The following is a 14,040-nucleotide window of genomic DNA, read 5'->3' on the forward strand; positions in this document are numbered from 1 at the left end:
AGATCTGCCTGGCAGCCGGATACGGAGAGAGTATTTATAGGGCCGGGCCGGCTTCGGGACAAAGCCAGCGGGAGCAGGAAGGGCCTGTCAGTGAGCCGGTGAGGCGGCTGGGGCTCGTGACACCAGTTCAGAGCCGAGCACGAATCTGGCAGCCTGACAGGCGGCAGGGGATGGTGCAGGGTGGGAGGAGCAGGGCGTACATGCCTGACATGGGACACATAGGACATAAGCATCGGGCTTAAGGAAACAGGGCACAAACGCCTGGAGCACAACACACAGAGGACAGGGGGTAGGGGAGCAGGACACACATGCTTGGCACACGAGACACAGAGGACAGGGCGTAGGCAAAGGGGACAGACACACCAGGCACGTAACACACAGAGGCAGGAGGTGGAAATTTCAGGTCCAGAAAGTACAGATCCAGACCAGGATTTATGTTCAACCAACCGGTTGAGTACTCTGAGACTGTGACTCTTTATACTCAACTGGTTGGTTGAAACTAAATCCTGGTCTGGATTTGTACTTTCTGGACCTGAAATTTCCACCTCTGCACAGAGGACAGGGGAAGGGGACACACACAGCTGGCAGGCTACACACACAGGACACTGTCTAAGGGAACGAAACACACACAGCTGACACGGGACACAGGAGAGGACAGGAGGTAAGGGAACAGAAAGCAAATGGCAAACTGGCGACAAGGACAGGACACATACAGAAGACATGTAAAAGACGACACACACACACATACACACACACACACACACACACACACACACACACACACACACACACACACACACACACACACACAGGGGAGACAAACTCCAACATGAGGGACTGCTTCAAGCCACAGGCAGAATGATAATGGCAGGTGGGGGCGGCGAGTAGAACCCGAAGGTGGGGGAAATGGGGCGTCTCGCAATCCTCGTTAAAAGGGGCAACAAATGGAGCAAGCGCATTAGCGCCACTCGGTAGGGCCACGCATGGCTGCATTCGCAGACTGTGACTCATCGCCACAGCGACCTCGGAGGAAGTTGGGGGAGAGGGGGGGATGACGCCCCCCCCGCCAGTCTGTGGCCCTCACCTCACACACAGGCCCCAGCCTGAGGGAGGAGATGTGCGTCCATCCAGCGCAGCGAGCATCACCGAGGTCAACGCACCTGAACAGATGACCGCGAAGACAAAAGCTCCTTCCATCCCTCCGGAGGCGTCGGCCTGGCGCGTTGGGTCTGAACACGTCATTACGAAAGGCCCAGAATTACCCTCAGCGACTGGAGCTGTCCGAGCCGACACCGGCTGATCATTCCGGAAAAGCCGACGCGATTGTCAATAATGCTTAAAGTACTAAAAAATTAAACACGACACTGGTGTGGCGTTACCACAGGACGGGGCCGGCGCCGCGACTGCACACCACCATGGCCCAGAATTCAGTGGGGCACTAGCACTTAGGTGAGAGTTACATTATATCCCAGGCCTTCATTGATTCATATTCATAGCAACACCGCTAACATAATTTTCTCTGCTCTCATTGGGTTGGAACGCAGCAGGTACTAAATCAGAAGCCATACGAAGTTAGAGATGGAGTGGGGGGGGGGTCCACCTAAATGCGTCAGAAAGGGTGTTAAAAAAAACCTTGCTTCTCTAGGGCACTGCGAGAAAAACATTCCTTGACAAATGGCGGTCAGCCCGTGTGGGACATACTGCTTGTAAACACACAGAATGGAGACGGCAAACAGCTGTAATGCAGGCGGGCCTTACGGGGTGGGGGGGGGGGCTTTCCTCACAAAGGGGATCGCAGAGGAATTGCAGCTGGCTGATCCGGTTACGGGTGGGGTGAGGATGCCGACTGGCTGTTAACCAGCCATAAAGAGACGGGAAGCCAGTCAATGACACCCTCGCGTCAATGAAGGCTCCTGCCTAAAGGGGGCAGCAACGCTGCAGGCACTATTTTGTGGCAACACAAACCAGGACGTCGGACGTGCCGCATGGAGGCGGAATAGAGCCTAACCACACCTCTTGGGGCAGTAAACCTGCTGTGTTCATTGGTGATCACATGACAGCCAGGCAAGGCCTGCATTTAGCTGCTGCCTTGCACCTGCCGAAGATGATGAATATCGCTGAATAAAACAGGAAGCACTGGAGCGGCAGTATGCTCCGCTGAGTCAATGGGATGGGGCCCAATGTGTATAGGGAAACGGAAAACAGCCAAGCATACGGCAGAATGGAAATGCGGGGTGGGGGCACTATATACACAGACGTTAAATGCCCACAAGAACAGGAGCGTCTCCTGGAGACAGGACATCTGGGGTAGCTAAATGAACGAGTGCCATAATTCCCAGGCCAGTGAGCTATGCTAGGCTACACTAGGCTACGCTAAGCCACGTCCAGCTACACTAGGCTTCTCTAGGCTATGCTGCCCTCACTCTCAGGGGCACGGTGACCTGGCGGCATGACCCACAGGAGGACCACATCAAGTGAACTCAACCGGAACCTCCTTGATGTTTTAGGTGTTCGACAGCAGGCGAAGGCATTCAGGCTGTGCCCCCACCTCAGCCCACCCCCACGCTCCTCCCAGAATCCCCAGGAACAAAGCCCACTGGCCGAACGCACCCATTCCTCTGGTAACGGCTTATTAAGCTCTAACATAAATTGCAAGTCCTTGACTTCTTAAAAGAACAAGAGGCGTGATTTATGAGCGGTTTGGAAACCACGGGGTCGCATCCTCCATTAATCCACCGCTTTGAGATATGGCGAGGAATTCAAGAGGACAGAGCGGAATGCACAGAGTTAATGCACTCCACGGCTGACGGTCCCTTAAAGGCAAAGCGGCTGAATACTGGCGAACCTTCAAGAAACAAAGGTCTCCTGGAAAGAGGGAACATCTAGCAGCATGACGTATGGCTCGTGAAAACCACTGAGTGAAACGTCGCAACGGAGATTAATTACTAAACCTTACATTTCAGTGGTGTGAACATCACCAACTGGCCGCAGAACCGTCCAGAAGCTGGCAGAGATCAGAGGCACAGTGTTGCACATATTCAAAAAGTGCGAGTGCAGGGGCAGTCCCGACCGGCAGCTTCCTCTCTGACAGGGGCGATTCAGCGTGATTTAAGCCCTGATGTACACGGCTCTCCGAACACGCCGACAGCATCGATCCGCGCGTTTCCTCTCACTCCATATAGCCCCGCCCCCATTCCTGAGAGTCGCAGGTCACTGATGGGATCGCCAAACAGGGCCCATCGCAGCCTGCTCGACAAACCGCAGCTGAAAACGAGGGCAGTAACGCAGCGCTAGGGCAGGAGGCTGGACCTCACCGCGCAGCTAGTTTACTAAGGACACAAATGCCCTTCGGCCATGAAATGCAAAGCACATCAGAATCCAGAAATATTCTTTCAAGAGCATGCGGGGGGGGGGGGGGAGGGGGGTCTGCAGAGAGCTGCTGACGACGCTTTTTATTAATGGCTTTAAATAACTGTGTGTAAACAAAGCACAAATAGTCTGAGCAGAGCTGCTCGCCGTCAGCAAAACCAACTTCCAGCAAAAGAAATGACTGTAATGAAAGGAAAGTTTGCCCAAAGTGGGTCAGGCAGAAGGGCCAAGGAGCCTCCCGGCCCACAGGGGGCGCTCACCTCCGGAGTGTTCTTCTTGAACTCCCGACTCTGGTCAATGAGCTGCTTCCTGGACTGCTCGCTCTCATCCTGTCTGTTGGCCAGCACCGTCGCCGTGGCATCCAGCTCCCTCTGCGTGTGTGGGGGAGGGACAGCAGTTTCATCACATGCTGACGGGCGGATGCAGCAGATCGAGCGACCCCACCCCAAACCACACCTGGATCCCAGCTCCCCATCCACTGGTGAAGAGGCCAAGGTACAGAACAGCAATATAACTGTACAATTATAAAAGCTAAAGTTACCACTAAAAACTGACCAGGAGGAATTTGCTGACGTGTCTCTCTCATCTATCATTCAGCTGGACAATAATTCAGGCATCACTGGCCTGTACCCCATAGAGCGTAAGGACGCATAGCTACAGCTCACAGCAGTTGGATACACCTAGACACCCAACCCCCCCGAGACCGCCCCCGCTAAATCCGCCCTGCTCCTGCCCCCTAATGGCTGCGTAATCTGTTAATAGGAACGTTTTGCTGGCTCAGGCCGCCGAGCTTGTCTCCGTTAATTTGCGAGCAAGTAAATGCTGATGAGACAGATTACCGTGCCCCCCTGGGGGGCCCTGCTGCCAGATGCTATCAGCTGCACGTGAGCCACGGCAACGGTGGGGTTGGGGGGCGCTGGCCGAAAACGGAGCGCGTGGGCGAGCCGTGAGAAATAACGGCGCCCTGGGGACAGGACTCGTGGGCAGCCGTGCCAGACCGTCAAAACGAGTCAGTGTCAAAGTGAGGCCAAATTCAGTCAGGGTGGGGGGCATGCAGGGATAAACTGGCTCCCAGGCTGTGAGGGGGAGGGCAGTGGAAGGGGCTGGTGACACCCAGGCAGTCCAATCATCCTCTGTGAGGGTTTGGCTTTATTGACCAATTGGTCCAATGTTTTTGGCTTTATTGGTCCAATGTTTCCTGAGCAGTGTACCTCAATACCTATGGGGAACTTTATACATCCCCCCCAGCCCACCCAACAAGACTGTTTTCTGTTTAAAAAACAAAATATATGTATTCACATGAGGCACGATGCTCCAGTGTGAATGGGGTCAAACGGCAAGGGGGTTACAGCATTCGCACGAGGACGCACTTTCGGGCTGAGAATTCATCTGTGAAAAACAGGAAGCATTACAGGGAGCATTACAGTCAGACTGCGCACGAGCTCGCCATGCAGTTTGGGCCCCGGGGGCCCCATCAGCCAGGGGGGGGGGCATAACTCCCAGCCCTGTACCGAGGCCCCACCAGGCAGGCACAGTGGTTTTAATGAAATCAGGGAGGAGGAGGAGCTCGATGAAAATGATGAGAGGCTCTCAGAGCAGGGCCCAGGGAGCAGAGAATGAAGGGCAAAACCTGCAGAGCTTACTCCCAGCCTGAGAACAGCAAGACAGCAACGTCGAGGACAGGCACGGCAGAGAGAGAGAGAGAGAGAGAGAGACAGGGAAGCAACAGTGAGAGAGACCTGGCCATAACGGCTCAGGTCCTCTGCTAATCATAAGTGATCACTGACAGCCCATCTCTACCTCTATCCAGGTCAGATAGGGGGAGGGGGGCTTTCAGACTGCACCAGGCTCACAGCCAGGGGAAGCCAGCAAAACCCATCAATGAATGAAGTGCCGTGACATGCTGGTCAGGATTCCAGGCAGACAGGGAGCCCTCAGGACTCAGAGAGAGGATCACAGAGTGGAGCGCACCATAGCAGCCACGGTCCGTGTTCAGGCTCCGACACAAGGCTCTCACGTTTGATCCGCTCTTCCTGTTTCTCTCTAGGGGGCACAATGCATGCTCCAGTATCGCATATTGACCCCCCCCCCCCCCCACAGGAAGCGGAGATGGCACCCTCACCCACCCAGAGGTGCACGTGCGGAAGCGAGAGCTCTGCTCTGAGGTCGCGCTGCGTTTCCTTTGCCAGCCCACGCTCGAATCCGCCTAACGGTCGCCCGCATGCCTGCCCCAGGGCTCAGCACACGCGGTCACGCCCCCGTCTTCCCGCGGCCTCGCCGAACCTCCCACGGCTGTCGCCGTACACCAGACAAAAACCAACACACCCCCCCCCGTCCCCTGGGGAATGCAAGCCGCGGTGGTTAGATGCGTATCTGTCGGAACACCGATCTCGACACTCAAAATGCAGGCCAGGGTTCAGCACGCCGCCAGACCGAACCATCCCACCCCCGCCGCGCCCTTTCTGACGTCAACCGCGCGATGGCTCCGCTGCTCCTGAGAGTCAGGGCTGCGCCACATCTTACGGCCGTTACGTCTCCCCATTTTATCTACTGAGGCTGTTACGAGTGTCACGGCAAGACCAAACAAAGATCTCAGAAGGAAATCATCTGATGCAAAAGGCAGCCGGTTAGTCCACAGCTCACCAGTGTTTATGTATCTACTGGGGTGCTGACTGCCAGACTGGAAAAACCTGGACTCCAAACCGGCAAACCATCCATTCTGGTCTTCAGCACTCAGCTATTGTACATTTCAGTACAGAATTAAGTCACTCATACGAGCACCTTTCTGCAGTCCAGTTGCCATTTTTTGACATTTTTGCCATGCAAAGAGACCTGACATTTCAAGGATTGCCAGTTTTGAATTCCATGTTTCACAGGATAACGCAGAGCTGGCAGGTGACGGCCATGTTTTTTTTTTTTTTACACACGCGTAGTGTGTGTGGATTTACAGGCTGAGATACCAGACGGTGGAGGTGTAGACAGACTGGGAGCCCAGAACTCACTAAAACTGCTCAGCTGCTACCAGGCAAAGCAGCTGGCTGGCTCCCGCGGCAGATCCGGTGAGGACAGGCAGCCATTAAAGAGACATGCTAAGGCAGAGGGCCGTCTTTAAACCCTGGAGCCTGTGCAAGATCAGCCAAACACCACATGGGAGGGGGAACGAGATGGATAAACTTTTTTTGCTTAGGCTAAGTGAGCGTATAAATTCCTTTAAAACAATAATTTATGCAGCGGAGGAGGAAAGAAGCACAAGATCAGTTTTTTTTTTTTCTGCATGAGACCTCCTGTCCACAAGCGATCTGGAAAAACCGGTCTGAGCACTTAAACCGGAACCAGCAGGCTCATTCGCACCGCCGGCGTGGATTAAATCGCTGAAAGCTTCTGCATGCCGTTATCCCGGCTGAGCGGGCAGGGCGAGCCGCCTTGCCGGCTGGTCACGCTCTTCCTCAGAAACAGGGGTCCTTGCCGGGCTCCTCAGGCGAGCCAGCGGGACGTCCAAGGGGGGAGCGCCACCCCCACTGACACCATGAGGCTGTGCGTCTGACTGGAATTCAAAGTGAGGAGAAAAAAAAAAAAAAAAGGGCTTATACCAGTTTGAGGAAGAGGGGTTAACTGTCAAACAGAAAGCTGGGAGCATCCGAGGGGGTGCTGCTCACCCAGAACTCTCACCCATTTCTCAGAAGGGGATGTGCCTACAGTGTGTTAAACACAGAGAGAGAGAGAGACTTTTTGGACGGGTGCCTATAGCGTAAAACGACAACGCAATTGGGGGTCTTATTTCAGCAAGATTGGCTCAAAGTGTGAAAAGCATCAGAGACCGAGAGAAACCACCAAACCAGATGAGCAGGCTGATTCTGGCAGCCCCTCCCCCACAGCTAAACGCTACACCTCACTGTCATGCGACACACCATTCACACCCAGACGGAAAACTCCCACTCTCCATACCCCATGGTCAGACAGACTCACTCAGAGTACCCCCCAGCTTAGGAGCAACTAGGAGCTCCAGGCGGGAACCGCTGTTGGACCACTCAAAACACACGGATGGATTTCCAGTGAAGTATGGGAAGATAAGCTGTGTTCTGCATAAACATATCCAGGCAAGAAAAGATAAAATGGAAAAGGAAAGTCAATAGATAGCTGGCTAAGATGGATTTATGTGTAGTTTAGAGGCCTGAGCCATTTGAAAAACAGAATGCAGCCAGGGTGGACTGAGCTCACCAGCAGGGGGCGCCACAACCAATCACCTCAGGCTTCAGCCGGGGGGTGGGGGCTGCGGAAGAGACACCCAGGGCTGCCCTCCCTGAGCTGAAGAACATGTCAGCTCGTGAACTGCTCGCACTTCTTCAGATACATAATCATTTTCCACTCACTGACTGCATCTGGATTCCATTCCCAGGACTCATGAAAGTTTCCAGGTCACTAATAATAACAATTTCAGGCAAAGCGCGGAGTTCAGCCAGAGTGTAGCTCCGCGCCAGACGCTAGAGTTATAGATCCGACGGCGGACGGGCATCCCCAGGACGCAGCCCGGGTCGGCTTCCACAATCATTTGTCACACAACCGTTTAACTTTTACTGCTGGGGAGTGCATCAAGGTCCAATAAAGGATCTCCAGAGCCGCCCCCAACCCCCAGCATCTACGGACGGCCCCACACACGGCACCCCAGACTCAGCCGGGGCCCTAGACGTTAATCAGAGGATGACTCTTGCGATGGGTTTATGGGGGGGGGGGGGCAGAACTGCAGCTGCGAGGCCTGGAAACCATGGATGCCCCTGCGGAGGGGCCTGGACTGCCGATGACGGGGAGGAGCTGGACCCTTGGGAGCAGAGTCAGCGCGACACTGCGTTCCAGGACAGTCTCCGCCAACACCTCCCAAGAGCAAGCGTGAAGGAGCTCCAATAGAACACAGACACACTCAATTACCGACGCCGGACTCAACATGGAGACAAAGATTCACAGCATAGACATCAACATGGAACAAACGCTCCAATCTGGGCTTACGGCAAAATATACACTAATTCTCAGGTCCAAAACCACACAGACACTGTATCATCCAGCATGGTGGGCCAGCAACTGTCATCACTTGACCTAGTTAGACTGGGTAAAATTCTTCAGTAGTAACTGGTATCACAGGCTGTACATTTACAATGAAAAAATAACTATTATATATTTGATTGTAAATCATTCTCCTTTACAATCTGCTATGCAACCAAACTTCGTAAGATGTGCAGGGAGGTTGGCAGGACAATAACAAAGGAAAGAAACCGAATCTTTATTTGGTCAGACAATTTGATGATGTGTTAATTTATTCCACTGGTAATGCAATACAGACTGGGGAACATACTGGCTTGAGGTCTTTATACAGGAAATAACATTCCCAGGAGACATGGTCCCAAAGCCCATGGCTCCATAAGTAGCCCCCCCCTCCACAGCAAGCAGTGGGGACAGGCAGACAGACACAGCGTCACTCACCTGCTGCTCTTAAATCCCAGCCGTGGAAATAAACCCAGGTTTAACTTACTGAACCCAAACAAGCGTTAAGCCTTTATAAGGATAACAGGAGACGAGCAGCATCCATCACAGACCCAGACAGCAGGTAAATCACTGAGAATAAGGCCATACTTTCCCTTCAGTTTTGGCCAGAACAGTCATAGTTCCGAGCACCAGCTTGCCCAGTTTAAATTAGCAAACCTGTGGCCTGCGGGGCCAGACAGGCAGACGGATGGAACCGTCACCCATCCCAGACTGTGAGGACGACAGTCTCCATCATGCCCCTCAGCCAGTGCTGACAGGGAGCCTGATAAGATGGTCTCAGCATGTAAGCAAACGCAGCCCTTAAAGATAAAGACAATCACAAACACTTCAGGTGAAGGATTTATCCACTTGACACATGCCAAGCAACCCCCCTCCCCCCCTTGAAGACAACAGCAGGGGAGGGCGGGTTGATAATCAGTTCACCAGAAAGACGTTACAGCCGACACACGAGACGCTTCGCATCTGACGCTCGTTTACCGACATCCAGCAGCGCAACAGGAGATTAGGGGCGGGGCCCAGGTTAGTCGACACAGCGGCCGGTCGCGTGAGAGAGGAGGCCACGCTCAGCCCTTGGGGCAGGGGGAGGGAACGGGAAGCCCGTCAATCGAGAAATGTCGCTAATTAATAACGAGCCTCTGGTTTCTGTCACACGACGTGGCAGAACGGCCCAGCTCAGCCATGGCACCGCAAGATCACAGGAGCCAGGTCAGGACAGCATAGGCTGTCCTATATTCCTGAGTAAATACAAGGAGGTGTTGATCACGGCTTAAAAGACGCCCACTTTCTCTGAACACAGCGGTTTGGTTCCTCGCCCAGGGCGGTAGACTGTGTGTCTAACAGTTCCCATTTAAACATAAACGTACCTGGAGCGATTTGCATAGCTGCTCTACACAGAGCGCACATGTTTGCATTAACAGACCGCAGACTAATATCCCGGATGAAAAACGCTAAGAGTCCTATTGTCCGGGTCTGAAGCAAGGAACCAACCCCTGGCCTCATTATAGCCAACCCAGGAAGTCGGGAAGGAGCTCCCCATACTGCCAATGAGGACTGAACCTCCAGATGGACCAGACCTCCAACAGATAATAAATTAGCAAAATACCTAAAGTCATAACAGTAGGTCAAAGAAGCCCTTTTTCCATTAACAAAAAGGCCTGGATTAACCAGTTAAGGGAAACCTTGGCTGCCGCACACAAGCTTATATTTAGGCGTGTGAGACAGAAACGTCTGTTTCACGTTCGCCCAGCAGTAGTAATGTGTCTACAGATGGACAGAGAGCAGCCGGTACCTCTGGAACCCCGACCCAGACCGGATTCTTCATTATAACAGGCGACCGTTGGTGAGAGAGCGAGAGGAGCCAAACGGACCTCTGACAGGCTGTGCTAGAGATGCCACTCAAAAGGCGGTCAAAAGAAAACCTGAAGAAAGGAGCAAAGGCTCTTTCTGCAGGGCCTGACAGCACAATACCTGCTTTCAGACTGTAAAGATGGCCCCCTGGGAGAACAGGCCCCTAGTCAAAGCAAGCAAACCCCTCCCTCGAAGACAGCGACACCCCGACGACGTTGGGAAGCCGCAGGAAGCGGTAAAAGGAAACTTCAAAAATCTGCTAAAATCGATTCACGTGGAACAGAGAAGGATGGGTGTCCGGTGTGAAGGTGGCTCCTTACTTAGGCCAGAACCCAGAGCGCGAGGAACTAGACGACAAATGTGGGGATCATTTGGAATCCACGACCGGGAAGGAGCCGATTGGGGAAAACTAATAACACAGCAGGCTGAGCCAAAGGGGGCAGTTCAGACCTTATTTTACAAAAATCCCACCAATGTAATAGGAATAAGCAGGACACACACTTCATAGAGCACAGCCCAAATCCTCAACCGTTACTCAGGAAGTTCCATCATAATGAGGCTGCTGGTGTACAGGGCACAGAGGTGGGCCTGTGTCAGACCTGGGGGGCTAACATGGTCTTCAACTACAAAACACCCACTGGCGATATGCAAACCGCAATAGGAGCCTTGAAAAACGACAGCTGGAGCCTTCAAACTGTACAGAAACACCTCAGCGATAAAAGTGCATCCAAAATGAGCTTTTCAAAACGAAGGGTCACACAGGGTCCCCTCACAGCAGAGCATAAGGAATCTGGAAAATCCCACGAAGCGTCCACCTCCCGGCAAGCGGCCGGACAGCATCGCAGTCGACGTGTCAGCTCACGATGAGCCAGACAGACACTGTTTGGACAGATTTTCCATCCCATGTATAAACAGCGCCATTAGAATTCCCCGGGTTTCAGTAAAAATCCTAAAATTGTACCATTACGGCTGAATACTCCGCTGATCACAGGATACCCCAGGGTTTACGTTTAGGCTGTGTGTGACAGGTCGGACCCCTCCCCAACACGACACACAGTTAACTCTCAGCTGCCTCATGTAGCAGCCCGGAGGGGGTGTTAGCTTCACAGGGTCCACCCTTATCGCCCCCCTCCCCCCAGCCCCAGGTACCCCATTACCCAGGCATCCTCAATTGTCACTGTACAGAAAACCAGAAACAGATCCACGATTGCAGCCGTTTTCCACAAACCACTCCCATCATCTGAGAAGATATCAAAAGGTGGGGGGGGGGCAACTTCAGAGTAGGGTTCCGTTCCCACGGCTGCAATCGTAACACCCCCCGGCCAGGGGGGGGCAGCAGCCAGTTCAACAGGTACTGCCCTTCCGTACTTGTGGCTTGTAAGACAAGGTTGGGGGTGGGTAATCTGATACGAGGCTGGTTTCTCACAAACAGCCGCCTCCCAAACCTCGATGCCGCCGTATTGCCGTACCCGGCACGGTCTGCTACGCTAGGGAAACGGTCACGATCTAGGAGGTTTGCTGTCATTGGCTATGCACCCCACCCCCTGGTGGCCACCCAGTCGCCATGGGACTGCTACCCTTTTAGCCTCCACCTACGTCTCTCGCTACATTTCACTCTGAGCTAATCACACGTGGCGTCCGGGTGTCTGTAAAATGTAGGAGGACCCTGCAGAAATCCCTGGAGAGGGGGGGGCTGATAAAACTGCAGCCACAAGGGTGGTGAAAGGAGACCGATCCCCCATTCTTTGAAGCAACCTCTAAGAGGAGTGCCATTCAGCTGGGATCCCGTCCCGATCCTGCACACTGACGGAAAGAAACGCAGACAGGGGGGCAGTAAATATCACCGGAAGATCTGAGTCTCCCTAACAGCAACTGAATGGCATTGGGCCCCAATAAATGTAGGCTGGAGCTACGCAGCGGCAGTCGAACATCTGGACACCTTTAAATCAAAAAGCCAGTTTTTTAATTAAGTTCATTACGAAAACTGACAAGCCTGCAGAAAGGAGACGAGGAACGGAAAAACCCGTTAAGTCCAAACGAGCATCACCTGTCAGCGATTAATGAAGCCTCCGGCTATGTCATAAAACATCCTGAGCGTGGTGACTAATTAACACCAGGCTCTAACTCCGACACAGCGTCTGGAAATAGGACGGCCTTCCCACATCCGGGCGGAGGCGATGGCGTTCTGGTTCTGCACGGAACGTAAACAGCCAAATCAAACTTAATTACAAGACAGAACAAAGGAAACGCCCTTCTGGCCACAGAGGAGAGTCTTCTCACTGTGGAGGCTCCTGTAGGCAGGTGAGCGGCCGTGTCCCTCCAAAGCCCTGCGAGAATCCTCTATTCACAGCACGACGTGAAAGAACAGGCTGCGAAATGTCAGCTTCTGTCAGCTGATGGCTAAGATTAAGCAGGACAGAAGGTGGAGGAAGAAAGGGAGAAAAACACCAGGCAGACAGGCTGGCTAGTAAAGCTAGTCTGTGGGATGAGTTCAAATGAAGCAGAAATTAAGAAAATGGGCACCATTTTAACAGACGTCATACACGTAAAGGCACTGTGGAGAGAAGCTTATTGGGTTAAGCAATTCTAAGGAACCACCAGCCGTCTTAACAGTTAAAAATCGAAAGAATAAAGAACAGAAGAAACAGAAAAGAGCTCCTAAAATAGCCATATTCCAGAAACCACTTCACAGCGGGAAAGTAAATAAACCATCATCAATCGCACATGCAAGCACCCCGGCTAGCTTCATATACCAGATAAACCCAGCAGCTCCAGAAACGCACAGCGTCTTCTGAGAGAATCCGAGGGGCCTTCATAATTACTGCCAACGCTTGATCGCGGCCCGATCCGGGTTCGAACACGTGTGGGAGAGCATGTTCTCATGGCGTCCTTTGAGGGAATCCAAGCACTTCAGACCCCACATACACAAAACACTCCCGAAAAGGGCACTAGTCTGGTCTAAAATACAACAATACACAACCAGTACTCTGACTACATTCCTAGAAGCCCACTTCAAGGACCATACCATCATAGGTTCAAATCTCATGACAAAAACGGGAACGTGAGCCTGAAGAGGGCGAAGCCATGAAACCTGAAGGAATTCAGCACAAATAAAGTTGCACGGATAGGTGTATTAACAAAATTAACTGCAAGCAAACCTATTTTAAAGCAGACACACCCTGCAATAATAAGACAATACGTTAATGTTAAGGTTATATGCGATTAGACAGTCACCTTATACATTAGGAGGGAAACCAGCAGTCCCACAATACAGAAGCTGTCTCAGTTTAAAGGTGGTGAAGGATTTTAACGGCGCATTCGTTATTTTCAGTGAAGGAAATTATATTTTACAATAGGGCAGGTAAAATACCACTTCAATATACCCACCATCAAGGAAAACACTTTTAAGCTGACACTTGTTACTTTTAATCGCCATTTCAAACATTGCCGATAATAATATTTGAACAGCAGTGAGATCCTACTAAATTCATTTTTTAAATGACTCCATTAAAGCGAAAAGGTCACTATAAACGTCAGAAACTAGTATTCAACATAAAACTGAGTGATAAAGGCGTTTTCACATCCCTGTCCGACAACTGCAAATGGCCACATTAAAACACGTTAGCCATGTAATACTTAACCGTTTTAACTCCCACAAACCGTCTTACATTCGTCACAGATCGACCCAACAACTTTTTTAATCTAGTCCAGTCCCAGGACCGTCCCCACCCAATTAAGGCCTTAATGGTGGCCAAAATCTCAGCAAGTTACTCTGCAGTTTGATAAACA

General features: G+C 52.2%; 1 protein-coding gene across 3 annotated transcripts in view; it reads right to left on the bottom strand.

Moving 5' to 3' along the window:
- The window catches only part of cux1b (cut-like homeobox 1b), a 44,543-nt gene that overhangs the window by 28,740 nt on the left and 1,763 nt on the right, over positions 1-14,040 (bottom strand). For all 3 annotated transcript variants that reach the window (XM_048980255.1, XM_048980254.1, XM_048980253.1), the window contains exon 2: positions 3,630-3,740. In XM_048980255.1, coding sequence (XP_048836212.1) covers positions 3,630-3,740 — 111 coding nt within the window. The remainder of the gene's footprint in view (positions 1-3,629; positions 3,741-14,040) is intronic.

Source organism: Brienomyrus brachyistius, chromosome 17, assembly GCF_023856365.1.
Source record: "Brienomyrus brachyistius isolate T26 chromosome 17, BBRACH_0.4, whole genome shotgun sequence".
Classification (NCBI taxonomy): Eukaryota; Metazoa; Chordata; class Actinopteri; order Osteoglossiformes; family Mormyridae; genus Brienomyrus; species Brienomyrus brachyistius.